Source organism: Clupea harengus, chromosome 20 (assembly GCF_900700415.2).
Source record: "Clupea harengus chromosome 20, Ch_v2.0.2, whole genome shotgun sequence".
Taxonomy (NCBI): domain Eukaryota; kingdom Metazoa; phylum Chordata; class Actinopteri; order Clupeiformes; family Clupeidae; genus Clupea; species Clupea harengus.
Window position 1 is genome coordinate 15198309 of NC_045171.1, and position 16015 is coordinate 15214323.

At 44.4% G+C, this 16015-nt stretch overlaps 2 protein-coding genes across 3 annotated transcripts in view; both read left to right on the forward strand.

Annotated features, from left to right (window-relative positions):
• The first annotated feature begins 70 nt into the window (after window positions 1-70).
• Window positions 71-2203, forward strand: mcee (methylmalonyl CoA epimerase). Its single transcript, XM_012834377.2, has 3 exons — window positions 71-278; window positions 853-1193; window positions 1442-2203. The coding sequence occupies exons 1-3, from the start codon at window positions 251-253 to the stop codon at window positions 1592-1594; spliced, it is 522 nt and encodes a 173-aa protein (XP_012689831.1). The 5' UTR covers window positions 71-250; the 3' UTR covers window positions 1595-2203.
• Window positions 2204-7723: 5520 nt separating this feature from the next.
• apba2b (amyloid beta (A4) precursor protein-binding, family A, member 2b) overlaps window positions 7724-16015 on the forward strand; it is a 101054-nt gene continuing 92762 nt past the window's right edge. The window contains exon 1 of one of the 2 annotated variants that reach the window (XM_031586780.2): window positions 7724-8567. The gene's annotated coding sequence lies outside the window, so the exon portion shown is untranslated. The remainder of the gene's footprint in view (window positions 8568-16015) is intronic. The other variant, XM_031586786.2, reaches the window with a different exon arrangement.

Below are 16015 nucleotides of genomic sequence, written 5' to 3' on the forward strand. Positions count from 1 at the left end.
GGAGTAACAGTAAATAGTGTCCCCGGAAACTTGAATTGTGGGAACTCATCATCGCAAGGCATCTTAGGGTCTCGAACATCGATGTTATAAAAAAACTCCAATTTAGATATATCGACGTTTTGTAAGGACTAAACTAAAATCTTTTTATTTTATTTACTTAGAGTGCAGAAGAGCCCTGTTTCACGTTGTGTAAAAATGAATCACTGTCATATTTGCGAGTAGTTTTCAGTCACGTTTTTTTTTTAGAAACATGGCGTCTCCCTTGCTGAAGGTTGCAGGTAATGTAGCAAACAGCCACCAATTCACATAATTTTACGAAGTATATTCTATGTATGGTCCTATATAGTGTAACGGTGGTATACAACACGTTGCAATGGGAAAAGTTCCTATTACTGTTTCGGTATTTTAGTCGCTCCCCATGTTTAGCCTGTTAGTTAGCATTGACTAACATCTGTGACATCAGGTAATGTTAACGTTAACCTTAACAGATCTCACTGTAGTTTGCACTTCAAGGGAACTGCTCGACGTCATGTTATGTTATACTCAATAGAAACGGAAGGGTCTGCCCGATTAACCAGCTAAAATGTAGTTGGCATCAGGACATGTTTGTGCGGCGTTGCATTAACATTGCCTAACAGTAGGTGTCGCTAAGAGATCAGAACAGTCGTGCTCTTTCTCTGCAAGTAACGTTAGGCCTACTGTCTAGGCCGGCTATAGATGCATTGACAAAGTTGAAGTTACTGTTTTATATTAATTTGTTTGAGTTGGGAGTATTGATGTTGCACATGTTTGCAGAGAACTTAAATCGTTAAATCGAACATAATCATTATTTCATTACTGTTGTTTCTGTAGTGAGAGGTCTTTCCAGGTGCATACGCTATACAACACCATCTCTCAGAGCCTTCTCTTCATCGGCCCAACTTCAACTCCCATCGTCAGTCTGGAAGCTCGGTAGGTTGAATCATGTCGCCATAGCCGTGCCTGACCTGGAGAAGGCCACCGCTCTGTACCGCGACGTGCTCGGTGCTCAGGTGAGCGCAACTTTGCCTCTGCCTGAGCACGGCGTGTCTACCGTGTTTGTGGAGCTGGGCAACACCAAGCTAGAACTCCTGCATCCGCTGGGGGAGAAAAGTCCTATAGCCGGATTCCTTCAGAAGAACAAATCTGGGGGGATGCATCATATCTGCATAGAGGTGAATGTCACTCGTGTAATAGAAGGCACCACTTACAAAGTGTCCTCAAAGTATAGCCAAATAAAAGTTAATTTACAATACCTACAGCTGGTTTTCACCTTCACAACAGTGTCACACATGCATCACACTGTAGACTAATGGATGATACTTTCTAAGTCTGAATTATCATGACCTAGCTGTGACCGCTTTACAAATTACGCTTTCTCATTATTTGAGATTCTAATGCTTTTCATTCCTGTGTGATGCAGGTTGATGACATCAAGGCAGCCATTTTGGCTCTGAAAGCACAAAACATCCGCATGTTGTCTGCAGAGCCACGAATAGGGGCCCATGGGAAACCAGTCATGTTCCTACACCCAAAAGACTGTGACGGCGTGCTAGTGGAGTTGGAGGAAGCATAACACTTGTGCCTCTCAGTGGTAGCCCAGTCCTGCTCTATATGGGCTGCGTGTCTGGAGAGAGCCGAATGCAGGCCTGCCCTCCGTGTGCCGAAGTCATTTGCATCACTTGTATCCATAACCAGAGAGTCAAATCAACGTGCTACAATGTTTTAGGGCAAGTTCTGGGTCTTTATCCCCACCGGGTGTCTGTGGAAGTGAATTGACGATCTCTTAATGAAAGTGTTTAGAAGTTAAATGGGTGGTTGAATGCTTGTGGCACACGTCAGATTCAGGAAAAGGACTGCTCTTACCCCAGGTTGCGATTGAATCTTTGTTTTTTTGTTGTTTTGCTGTGTTTCTTCTGTTTAATCACCATGTGCGTGTACAGAATTATACAGAGTCCTTTGCCTTAAAGATTATTCTCCTGGTGTTCCTCCAAGAACTCATTTTTTTTGTATCTCTGTGTGACACAAATTAGGAGGTAAAGCATGTGGATGGTTTTGACAATGGCAGAGTGAGAGAAAAGGAATAAAACATCGTCCTACTTGCATGTACACTGGTTTGTTGAATCGATAAGTGATTTGTCATAAAGATAGAATTTCTGTGAAATAAATACATAAATTGAATTTATTTCCCTGCGTGGGATCACTGAAAGTTTCTTATGACGGCATGTTATAATTAAATATACGTAGGCTAATGTTCCAACTCTAGTACGGTATTTAATCTATAATAATTGGTAGCCTTTTATTAATATTAATATGTAACTCAAGTGTTATTGAGGATTTTATTGAAGCCAAATCCTTTGTTCTCTATCAGTAATTCATCCATGTGTAATAGTGAGATAAAAAATAGAGTAGGAATTGAAAATGGAGCTATGAATCTGTTAATCAGCACCCTGCCTTGCATCTGGTCTTGGGCGTAGAGGGACAGACTGTGACACTCCGTCTGGCTCTGCCGTGCGGAATCTGAACATGAGCTGGTGCAGCTCCATCTCTCCTCTGCAATCACTTCCCAAGCCAGCTGACGGAGAGCCGTTTTCACTTCTTTCTCTCTTCCAGCGCCTCTCTTTCACTCCTTCTCTCTTTCTCTCGCTCTCCCAGATGATAGCGTGAGGGGGGAAGATTAGTTGCTCATGTTTGGACTCTTGTCTTTCTGGCTTGTCAAGGCTGAGGGTGTTATTTCCAAGTTTTCCAAGCGCTTTTTGTCTGCTTTCAGACATTAGCATGAGAAAGCCACTCTCCCGTCTTGATTTGGTTTTGGATGGGATGAAGGGAATTAATCTGTTCTTGACATTTAAAATGGAGGAGAAAGAATTTTGTTTATGCCAGAGTTGCTGTATCAAAAGAGAAGAATAGTCTGCCTAAACGGCGACTCAATTCTCTTCTAAAGTAATGGTCCTCCTGTCAATCACTTGGCTTTCTGTTATAATTAGCCCACCTGCGACTGCTGTATGATGAACCAAACTGGGAGTGAACCAAACTTAAGACTTAAACCAAAACAAAAAAAACCTGATAAACTTAAGTCTTATGCTAAACAGGTGTCTTGAAATTGCAGCGTGAGGTCTATTGACTGCTACCACCAGCAAGGGTGATTTGAAATGTCAATGAAAACTTGTTTATAACAAAACAATGTTTATTTGCCAAGTACATTTACATTTAGTCATTTAGCAGACGCCTTTGTCCAAAGCGACGTACAAGGGAGAGAACAGTCAAGCTAAGAGCAATAAAAAAGCATGGTGTAACAATAAATACTACTTTACATGAGAATTAGAAAAACAACGACCTAGAAAAAAGGAAAAAGAAGTGCAGGAATGTAACTGCTGAAGTGCAAGTTAAGCGCTAGTCAGGTGCCAGTGAAGGCCCCGTCACACCATGACGTTCTGGTCAACGTTCTCTGAACTTTCTAATCGTTCAATTTCGAGCGTTCTAGGGCGATGTGGACACATCTGGCGTGTTACTAACAAAAGAATAGCGTAGGACTGACACATGACTAGCGTGGGACTGACGCATGAGGAGTGTGTAACACCGACCAAGTGACGTGTCACTGGTCCGCGACAAACGTGTGCTGACGTGTCACTCCAGCGCGACAAACGATAAGTCAACATTAGAAGAGCGTGTTAAAGGTGTAATTAACGTGTGAATAATGACAGAAAAGCGTTTTGCGGCGTGTGGGTTTTATGGTCAAACGGGTATAAAACGCTGGAAAATCATAGTGGATTCAGTTGATCTGAACAGTGAACATCATGCCTCCAAGACCACGAAATGGTGTGAGGGGGGCTTCTGCTACTAGCGCTGCTGAAAGTAAGAAGAATACAAAGCCTCTTTCACTAGCAATGTCTTCGGACGAAGATTTACTGTTATTATTACTGTGATTTACGAAATAACGGGCGTTATTCCTAGGGTTTTATGTTATTAAAATAAATTATTTAAATTTGACACTGAATTTGTGTTTCTCAATGTTTATTATTAGAAAACATCAACACATCCACACACATTGTCCATGTCACAAGAGTCTTCATATCATATCCATCTGCCATGGAACAGTACCAGCTATAACAGTGCTCAGCTATGTTCAAGTTCAGTACATCTACTTCATGCTGGCTCAAGCAAGCAAACACCCTCCACTCCGCTTTTCGCTAGATTATGCAATGACCTTGCATGACATGATAGCATTGGATATGTAGATGTATAGTGCACAGAATAACGTTTGCAATGATGTAAGTTGCGTTTGTTGATCACGTATGGTTAATAACATATTAATTGTATGTAAGATCTTCCCTTGGTGAAAAAACTTTCGCCAAAATCTTCCTACGAGAGATGGGTTAGGTGCTCAAATTTCCCTCGATCAAAGAGGACGTTAGTAGGCATGTCCAAACTAAAAATCACGTCTCAGGATTGCTGCGCACATAAGTTATTTTGGGTGCATCAACTGTAGGTACTCAGTCTACCCTACCCAACGACTGACTACGATAGCCAAACGCGTGCAAAGTTAATAAAACGTTCCACGAAAGTTCTCCAGCGTTTATATTAAACGTTGATGAACGCTGATCTCCATGAGAACTTTTGTGCATGTTCAAAACTTTTTTTTTGGACCAGCGTTCTCCTCCGATCACCGACGATTACCGACGATTACAGCGTTCACCAGCTTTCACACAAAGCTCTTCTGGCGCAATACCAGCGACCATGGACGATTACCAACGTTTCCTCTAACATCATAGAACGTTGACCAGAACGTCATGGTGTGACGGGGCCTTTAGGAGGGGAGGTGCTCTCTGAAGAGTTGGGTCTTCAAAAGCTTCTTGAAGGTAGAGAGGGACGCCTCTGCTCTGGTAGTACTAGGCAGTTCGTTCCACCAACGTGGAACTACAAATGAAAATAGTCTGGATTGCCGTGCTTGCACGGATGGCAGTGCCAAACGACGCTCACTAGACGAGCGCAGCGTCCTGGGTGTAACATTTGCCCTTACAAGAGCATTTAGGTATGTGGGAGCAGAACCAGTAAGCACTCTGTAGGCAAGCATAAGTGACTTGAACTTAATGCGAGCAGCTACTGGCAGCCAGTGGAGCTCGATGAGTAGCGGGGTGACGTGTGCCCTTTTCGGTTGGTTGAACACCAGACGCGCCGCCGCGTTCTGGATCATCTGTAGTGGTTTCATCACGCAAGCCGGCAGGCCCGTTAGGAGGGCGTTGCAGTAGTCAAGGCGGGAGCTCACCAAGGTTTGCACCAGCAGCTGGGTGGCATACTGGGTTAGGTACGGCCTGATTTTGCGGATGTTGTATAGCGCAAAGCGGCACGACCTGGAGACAGAGGCGATGTGGGCCGTGAAGGTCAGTTGGTCATCAATAATGACCCGAGGTTTCTTGCTGTTTTGGATGGAGCAAGAGATAAAGAGTCAGTATTGATCTTGATGTTGTGGTGGGTGACCTGTTTGGCTGGGAAGACCATCAGTTCCGTTTTGGCCAGGTTCAGCTGAAGGTGGTGATTTTTTATCCATGTGGATATATCAGCGAGACAGTCCGAAATCCGCGCCGAGACCGTGGTGTCCGCAGGAGGGAAAGACAGAAACAGTTGAGTATCATCGGCATAACAGTGGTAGGAAAAACCATGCGAGCGGATGATAGGGCCCAACGAAGTGGTGTAAATGGCAAAGAGAAGTGGTCCCATCACCGAGCCTTAGGGCACCCCAGTGGTGAGGCGGTGAGGTACAGACAGCTGACCTTGCCATGACACGTTGAACGAGCGCCCAGTGAGGTAGGATTCAAACCAGGAGTGCGCATTGCCAGAAATGCCCATACTTGACAGTATGGACAGAAGGATGCGGTGGTTGACTGTATCAAACGCAGCTGATAAGTCAAGCAGGACGAGAGCCGAGGATTGAGCTGCTGCTTTAGCTGTTTTTAAGTTTGCACAAACAAGGAATTAAAAGTGGCTACACAAAATATACATCACAACACAATACAACACAACAGCAAGTCTCTGGGTTTTTAAATGTCCCTGAGGTTTTGTTTCCCTGTGACAATGAAACATACAGGGAACCAAAATGCACATAATGAAAATCACTCTCTTTTGATGACACCACCCTTTCTATATAGAAGTATTACGTCTGGCAGCCTTTTTGAACAGCACCCCTCAGTTCTCTGAGTGAAGACATTGACCTTTCCAAACGGAGCGTTCCAAACGGAGTGCAGGCTATGTTGTGGTTAAATTGCTATGTATCATTATGTCGTTAATTATCTTTCTAGGAAAAACATATACCATGTATACTGTACACGTGCAACTGAATGTATTACAACTAACTCTGTGGACATCATAATACATGGCTTTGCATGCATTTTATTTGGTTGTTTGTTACATTGTTGTGTTGGAGTAATCTGCAGCCTGGCTGGACTAAAAACCTGTAGCCACAGTGACTCCGGAGGAGTGTCGGACATCCACAGTCAGGCGGATTGGTGGTGGTGGGGGCTCTGTCACCATAGTCGTTCAGAGACCTGGGTTCCTCTTGTCACCTCTAGCTAGAGGGGGATGAGCCAGCAGCCTCTGCACCATATCCCATCAGGGACCGTTTCCGAGTGTGACCACTGCGCTTATCTGAAAGCCTCTCTGGTTCAGTGTTTTGCCTGTGCAGTGTGTGTGTGTGAGAGAGAGAGAGAGAGAGAGAGAGTGAGTCTATGAACATGTCTCTGTTTTTATTTATGAGTGTGATGGTATGTGTGTACGTAGTATGAGTATAAGATAAGTGTGTTTGTGTGATGAGTGCCTTTGTATATGTTGTCTTAATGCCTGTGCAGCTCAGCTGTAATGTGTGTGTGTATCTGTGTGTGTGTGCGTGTGTGTTGGCAGCAGAACCTGTGGCTGAGTGCACAACAGCTTGTCCAGCAGCACAGGCCGTGCGGAGCTCACACATTTCCTCTCCCTCTCAGCACTGAGTTGGGAGGAACTGGGGCATAGAATTGACAACGAGGCGCCATTATGGCCGTAGGACTGTACATTTTATCGCCTTCAGCATATTCCTAATGACATTAGTCACGCTATCTTTTATATAACCACTGTGTTGGATGTGTCTCTCTCTCCTTCTCTCCTTCTCTCTTTCTCTGACTGTTGGCTGACTTGTGTGGGTGATCACTCTTCGCATCATGAAAATAACTGAAATTGAGCTTAATGCTAATTTGCTATGGCAGTTCAGCAGAGAGCAGGAGTTTTCTGCCCTCTATCTATTTGAAAGTCCATTATTTTCTTTCTCTCTTCCTCCTGACTATTTTCACTGCATATCGCTCATTCTGTTAGAGATGTTTGCCCCCTGCCCACACACACTCCTCAATAAAAAAAAATCCACTTTTTCTTTTTTTTTGTTACATCTCTCTCTGTCTCTCTTTCTCTTCCAGAGTCCAAGAGCCGTTTCTTCAGGATGTTACACCCGTCCAGGAAAGGAATCAAATAATTGAGAGGACCTCAAAACTCCTAAAAACCACTGCCACCGACATAGTTCAGCTAAATGAATGAGACGATAGGTATTTTACCATAGAGACAGCAACCCCAAATAGCCCCATGAGATACACTCTATAAAGCACACCATGGTTGGAGCATCAGCAGTGGCATCAGACAGCCGAGCACAGACATCAAAGGCTTCGCCTGACATCTCAGAGGAGTGTGGTGTATGTCATCCATGTTCTCTTGTGTAATATCACTTCGTAATAATGACCACTCCATAAGCCCCAAATTCTCAGATGCATTAGTCTGTATTATATTACAGTCAGGGCCGGCCTGGCAGCCCTGTTTTTTTCTCTCTTGCAACTGTGATTGGCTCTTCACCGAGCAGGGGAAATGTACCTAATATGAACATGTTATCTTACCACAGAGGTCAGGGTGTTATCTAACCTAATGGGACATTCAGGGGACAGTTGGGACAAATGTAATCTATTGGCATCCTAGTTGAGTGTAGGATAGCCTACTGTGGTTGGCTTATGATCTTATGTGTTAATTATAAAACCCTGTCACTGTAGGCTTTATGTTTTGATATGAAAATACTGTGTAAGACACGGAGGAATCATTAAATCACGTTGCCTGCCCGGAGGTATGTAGAACAGGTCCGTCACAAACGAATGAAGGACACTCCGTCTTCTGCCCCGCTGTTTAGTGAAATCTTCGGCTATCGCTGGAGAGGGAGGGTCGCTGTCCCGGGTACTGAAGCACACACACAGACACACACAGTAGAGAGTCATCAGTAGCTCGCTCGATTCTCGGGTGGGGTTTCACTCTTGTCTCTACTGTCATCTCCCGCAGAACCGCAGTGGTGCGCCTACGATTTGCGCTGCTATTCACGTTCCGGGGCGGTCCTCTGCTCTATTCGTTCTCCAGGTTCCGGGGTTTATTGCCAATCTCGGCGACCGGGCAAATAAGCAGGTGTCTCAGGCAGAGCATCCTCTCTCGCTGTCCGATCGGAGCGAAGACGTATTAGGCTACACGTGAACAGCAGAACAGACAGCCGATAACATCAGGTAAAGCGCTGGTCATTTGTCTCAAATTAGAACTTGATGTAATGTCACAAATATTGGCTTGCACAGCGTTGTTCTGGCTAGAGCCTCCGTTTCTTGATGCAGCATCCGAGAGAGCAGTGAGCAGGCGACGCATCAGTGTTGTTGGTGAAGATGTGTTTACAGTGAAGCTAAACTCCTATTTTGCGGCATGTAGGGTGTATTTTAGATTTGGTGTGTGTGCTTCGACAATAGAAACTATAACAAAGATAAAATGAGTATTGTTATTATTATTAGGCCTATTTTAATTTGTATTATTATTATTATCATCATTAGTAGTAGCCTAGTAGTAGACTAGTAGTAGTTTTAGCATAGTAGTAGTTTTGTTAGTAGTATTCAAGCATTTATACTTCTGCTATAACTGAAAGCTCTCTTAACTAGTGGCACCTGCTAATTTAATGGTACATTTGTAATCGCTGTAATTTTCAGTTTGTTGCCTGCAGCCTATCAGGACGGCTCTGTTTAGTCATCGTAGTTGGACATGGAAATATGAGATGTATGGGAATCTTGCTGGTTGAGGTGATTGCATAGACTTTTTTAAACATTAAAGATACGCAATTCTCATCAATTTCAGACGATCTGCCTTGTCTATTTGTAGTGTTTAAAAATACCCAAACGATTAGTCCTGCATAAATAAGGGCTTGCCTGTCTTATGTAAAGCATATAGCTAACAGTGTCAAGGAATTCCTGGCATGTAACATGTAACCATATCAAGACATTGAGGACCATGAGCAAGAACACACACACACACACACATATATATTTATAAATAAATATATATATATATATATATATATATAATATATCTATTTATTTATTTTACTGTACATAGCTGGTAGGCTACAATGTTTCCATCTAAAGTAATGCATAGTATTGCATAGTAATTGCAACTAATTGCATAACTCTGATGCACCAAATAGCAAATTTGAATCAATAACAGTGAGTGAAGAGAGCTTTATATATACCTCGAAAAGATTTCACATGCCTAATAATCAAAATATCTCATGATATTATGGCGTGTCATAGGTTATCCAAGGGGGGGAGGGGGTAACCTTGAGAGTACGAACTCGGCTTAGGGTAGGAATTGGAAACGGACCCTGGTGACCTTAGGCACCCAAACATCTTGTGACAACAGGTTTCTTCACTTTCTACAGAATGCTGATATATTTCCCCATCAGCCCCCTCCTTCTGTAATGGGATTGAAAGAGAAGCACTGGAGGAGGCGAGGGAAGCAATTGCTCCATGGTGGCCAGCATCACTGCTTCTGCTTGGCTCGTCATAAGCCCAAATGACTCCCTCTCAGTTTACTGCAGAATTGCATGTGATATTGTTCCGGGACATGGAATCTTCCCTGATGGCCGTGTCCTTCAGTGGAGTGTGTGTGTGTGTGTGTGTGTGTGTGTGTGTGTGTGTGTGTGTGTGTGTATGTCTGGGTGTGTGTATGTCTGGGTGGGTGTGTGTGTGTGTATATACTTGTGGGTATTTGTTTGTGTGTTTGCATGTTTTCCTTTTCTTTCTCTGTTATTGCATCAGTAGAGATTAGAACAGTGGTGTGTTACTTTCTCTCTCTCTCTCTCTCTCTCTCTCTCTCTCATCATTAAATCTCTTACCACATCTCTCTGGAGAAATGAGAGTAGACCTGGAATCATTTGCAGCCACAGCCGTACACATCCTTTATGCAGTCAGAGCTCACACCTCAGTCACGCCCCATAAAAAGACATTGATTGTTCCTGGGCAGAGGGACGCAAGGCATGCTGGGATACTAGTGGCCCATTCTCACATTGGTGCATTGGTGATCTCAGGATGATCATTGATGGATGCAAACACATATACATGTACATGCACAGATACACTTACACACACACACACGCGCGCACACACACACACACACACACACACACACACACACACACACACACACACACACACACACACACACACACACACACACACTTCATAATCATTCCATGTACACACATGATGAAGGTGTGCAGGTTTTGTCGGGGATTTAGGTTTGCTCTCAGCATTGCATTGCGGTGGCAAGGACTTCTACCCCCTGCTACATCCCTGCCCCCCCCCCCCCTCTTTTCCTCTGTCTCTCTTTCTTTCTTACTCTCGAGCATATACACACGTGCCTTCTCTCTTTCCCCATCTATCTCTCACTCACTTAGGGTCCTTGTAGCAGTTTTATGTGCAGCTTCAGAGATGAAGGACAAACTCTTCCAGGCAGCCGCCAGGATTCTATTCATGCCACAGCAGGACATCTCTATATGAGATTCCAGAGAGAGAGAGGGACAGGGAAGGAGAAGGGAGAAGGGGAGAGAGAGAGAGACAAAAATAAAGAGAAAGAGAGGGAGGGACATGACAGAAAAAAGAAAGATGGCAGAGAGAGACAGCCTAATAACAAATACAGAGCAACATGGAGATACAGAGATCAGTACGGAGAGATGGAGACACAGAGAGAGAAGGCAGGCTAGTGATTCCACCCACTCCAAGCAAACCGTGAAGACAGGAAAAGAGAATGACTATAATGATAACAAAGCTGAAGACAATGATTCCAGCTGCCAGCTGCTGGCAGGAACCCCTCTCTGGGTCTGTTTGATTTGGAGCACACCGCTCTTTCCACACATGGATTAAGTACACAGAAAACAAAACTTTTTCACAAGGAATCTTATAAATTGTTATTGTCCGAAGTTTTGACGAACTGGAGGTTCTAGTTTAAGTGTAGCTGAGCCTCAATGTCTTTCAGGGCTTTAAGGCCTCTGGTTTGGTTTATGTGACCCTTCTACTCTGAATGATATCACATTCGCCAGTCTTGTGCGAGAACAGAGTTAAAGGTGTAGTCCAAGATTCTACAATACACAGCCCTGTCAGACTCATAATATAAATATAAATGTCTGACTACATGGAAAGGATCCCAACAGAGATAAGCCTGTGTCTGTTTACCTCAATAACTATAAAGACCCTATAAAAGGACTAGTTTCTACTGTCACTTTCTATAGAAACTGAAACTTTAACTTCAGAAACTGTAGAAACACATGAAAGATTTTCATAATAAAAAAAAATCTGTTACTTTCTAAAAATTGTTGCTGTTGCTGCAAATGCATTCTTCAGATTGAATTGGACTCACTCATATTTCAATCACGGCTGCATGCAAAATGTATTAGTTCTTATCAGTCCTGAGTTTAAATAGTGGACATGCAGGCGTCTAAGCAACCATAATGATACTGCCATTATTAAAAAGACATGATCAAGTGAACTAAATTCCGTCTTGATTCAAGATTAAGCAAAGTCAAAGTCTTACTGTAATGATGAGATATTATCCAAAAAGACTTGACCCAGCTGATGAAAATTATGTACTGTATTATAGATGGTGACTGCCTGATAAATACTTACTGCAGGTGATAGGAAATGTCAGAGGGAAATGGCCGTCTGCCCTGGTTAGGTGAAATTGTAATTGAATATAAATATAAAATGACTGACAGATCAATCCCATCGTCCCGATTTGAGATTGATGCATTCTGTGTGTGGATGCTATGAGAATCAGATGCCTACGGATACATTGACACACACACACGCGCGCAAGCACATGCGCACACGCACACATGCACACACACACATACATGCACATGCACACACACGCACGCACACGCCCTTCAAGTTGTTTTATTTGCATATATTAGTACTGACACGATCCATTTGCATTTTCGTATTCATGATAATTATATGCTTTGCTTGATGGCTAACACACACACACACACACACACACACACACACACACACACATTCTAACACTTGCCTCACAGGTAGCTTGACCAGTGTTTACCCATAGCGTTTTCATTTTTTGTGTGTATAAAAATTATAGAGCTAAGCTGAGAACTGGTGTTTCAGTCACACACACACACACACACTCTCATCACACACACACACACACACACACACATACATACACATACACACTCACACACACTCTCATCACACACACAGACTTGCTGTGCCAGCTCCTTCTGAGCTGAATGTTAAGCAGGCTGTAATGTGGCTTTAGTGGAGGATGTAAGACCTGGTTGTCGACTGCATGTTTTCAGTGTGTCACCACGTAAACGTGGGTAGGGGACCAGAGGGCTGAGAGAGGCATAATCACCTCCTGCTCCCGCCCAAAGTTCCCTTTGATGCGGAGGCTTAAGATGAGTTCTCTGAGATCTGTCTTACAGCAGCACGCCTAACTGGCCTACAGCACACTATTAAGACTTTTATTTACAGCTGAATCTCAGGCTGGTCCTCAGTAAATATGTTCAAGCTTTTGGGAGAGGCTTTTGTCGGTGTGAGATAGCCTGGGGGTGGTGTGGTGTTTTATAGGGAAGCATGCAGGCAGGTAGGGTGATGGTGAATTTCAAACTAGAGCGTCGGGCTCTCACACACTCATACATTCTCTCACACTCGCAGGGCTTTCCATTGGAGGAAGAGCTCTGAGCCAAAGCCTTGAAGATTAAAATCTTTGTTTCAATTTAGAACGTTTAGAAAATGGACTCTCTCTCTCTCTCTCTCTCTCTCTCTCTCTCCCCCCTCTCTATCACGATCTGTCTCTCTCCCTTTCTCTCTCTCTCTCTCTCCCCCCTCACTCTCTCTCTCTCTCCCTCTCCCTCCTCTCACTGTCTCTCTCTCTCAGTCCCCTCTCCCTTTCTCTCCCACCTCTCTATCTCTTTCTCCCGCACAAACACAGATTCCGTTGCTCTTTGGTTGTCTGTTATTTTCTATATTATTGGTTGTGCAGCTCTAAATCTTTGCAAAATCCCTTTCAGCCAAAAATGACAGCAATTCCCTCCCCCTCCCCCTCCCCCATAGTGTTTCCTGTGCCTGTGTCTACTGGCCTTTCTGCCAACAGATGAAAGCAGTTGAGACTTAAGAGCATTCTGTTAGAAAAGAGCACAAAACTCACTAACAAAGGCCTGATTGCCCCCCCTCCTCCTTCTGATCAAAACAACACATTCAAATTGACGCTCACTTTGAGACTCAGTGAAGCAAGAGAAAGGCAAAACAAGAATGACAAGCCTTATCATTTCCCACCATAATGTTTGCCAGACATTCGCTTGTGAAATACAAGCAGAGGAAACACTTTATCATTTCGACAGCTTTTAAAATGGCGTTAATCAATTTAGGCGTGCTGCCTCAGCCTCATTTGCAGCACTATCTGCTCATACCCTGCTGTGTGAGAGCTTTTCTCTTTCTGTTCGCAAACACACTCTCCCATTACCGCTGGGAAGAGTCAAGGCCCGTGGTGCAGCGCTGCCATAGATGACTGTGGCCTTCGAGAGGAGGCTGCCTGTTGCCCACCCACAGGTAGTAACTACTTGAGTCCCAGCCCTCTGAAAGGACACGCTAGCCTCCTTTCAAACCTTCTCAAGCTATGCCTTCTTTAGAGGGGCAGAAGACATTTACGTTGTTTCATCCGATACATGTATCCAAAGCGTCTTACAAAGGAAGTAGAGTGAGCAGTTTAGCCAGTCAAACCCATCACCTTGGTTTTCATGGCATTGTCCTCTGTTATTGTCCTCTGTTGTTAACAGGAGGAAATGCTAGTGATGGTGTATTGGACTGGGTGAGGCTAAATCACAACAACAGACACAACAAAACCAACACCAACCGCCGCAGCAGTTATTTGGTATTCATTTCTGTATTGGGGTGTTAATGAGACATTTGGGAGAACATTACGTTGTTTAGTTAACTCATCCAAGTTGTGTTGAGTGTTTAGATGTGATCCATTTGTGGGCTCACAGGGGACTGAGCCTCTCATTGGCATTGGCATTGACATTGACATACTACTCTTCCCCTGCTTGGCCAGTTGAGCCAAAGAGATACCCTGTTTCTATACCCTTATAGCATCTCAGTCTATGAGCTTTTCTCTATACTCTGGATATGTATTATAGCCTCTCGGTCTATAAGCATTTTAATATACCCCGATAGTCTCTCGGTCTATGATCATTTCTCTATACTTTGTATATATATTATAGCCTCTCGGTCTATGAGCATTTTAATATACCCCGATAGTCTCTCAGTCTATGATCATTTCTTCGATCGTCTGTCGCTTGTCTGTGAAAAGGGCAGCAGTGTTGGCTGTGTGCTGCCTTTGTTCTGTGTAATGTCTCCTGGTCGGGGCGTCTGACTCACTCATAAGTGCTGTGAGCTCCATCCACATTTATAACTCAATTGGAGCTCTGTGTCGCTCCCTCAAGCCTCAGGAATCAAATGTCAGGCGCCCTGCTTTATCTCGCTTCAACATCCCCCACCCCCTGCCTCATGCACACACACACACTCCTACAGGCCTTGCACAAAGGAGCAGGCACGCACAGCGGACCTCTGAGATTTGGTGAACAACACCAAAGGATTGTAGGAGAAAAAGGTTGCTCAGACTCAAACCATGGATTAATCCAGGCGGGTTTAGTATTGATCGGTCCGACCTGTGCATTTGTCGTCATTTGTGTGTGTGTGATTGTGGTGTGTGTGTGTGTGTGTGTGTGTGACAGACCCTCCCCCGTATACTTTGAAGTGTGCTGGGTGTCTGTAGGGGCTGCATGCTCTAGGTTTGATTTTAGGCTTTAAGGCTGTTACTGCGGATCTTTGGTGTTTGCTACACATTCTCCTGTTTCCTTCACTCCTCCACAGTGAGTCATGTGTCATGTGCCACTCAAGCATGCTTCCTCCTCCTCCTCCTCCTCCTCCTCCTCCTTAACCCCCCCCCCCAAAATCCCTCCATGCTCACTTCCTGTCAGTATGACATAACACCATCTCAAGAGAAGAGCAGTGATGTGACTCACTTCACTATGTCATCGTTTCAGTGACAAGTGCCCCTGGCGGGTTTGTCATATCTATCTGTCATATCTGGTGCTTTCGGATAGAACCACACTTACCACACCTATAGGTAGGTATGAGTATGTTACTGGTCGTCTGTGCTCACAACGGCGACCAGAAGACTTCATGATGGTTTTTTCTTCAGTTGATTGCTGCGGGAAAAAGAAGGAGACAAAGGGTCTGGGGCAGGTGTGTGTTGATTGGGGGCTGGGTCAGGTGTGATTTGATCAGGAGCTGGGGCAGGTGTGTGTTGATTGGGGGCTGGGTCAGGTGTGATTTGATCAGGAGCTGGGGCAGGTGTGTGTTGATCGGGGGGGGGCCATCAGCCCTCAGTGAGCAGTGGAGCCGCGGGGTGATGGGATCTGTGCGTAGAGTGCTGATACAACAGGCCTGTGCTGCTGTGTGAAGGTCACAGAGATCTGCCTCCCTCATACAATTACAGCCCCCTCCACCCAATATACACTCCTTATACAATTACAACCCCCTCCACCTAATATACACTCCTTATACAATTACAACCCCCTCCACCCAATATACACACGCTTTATACAATTACAACCCCCTCC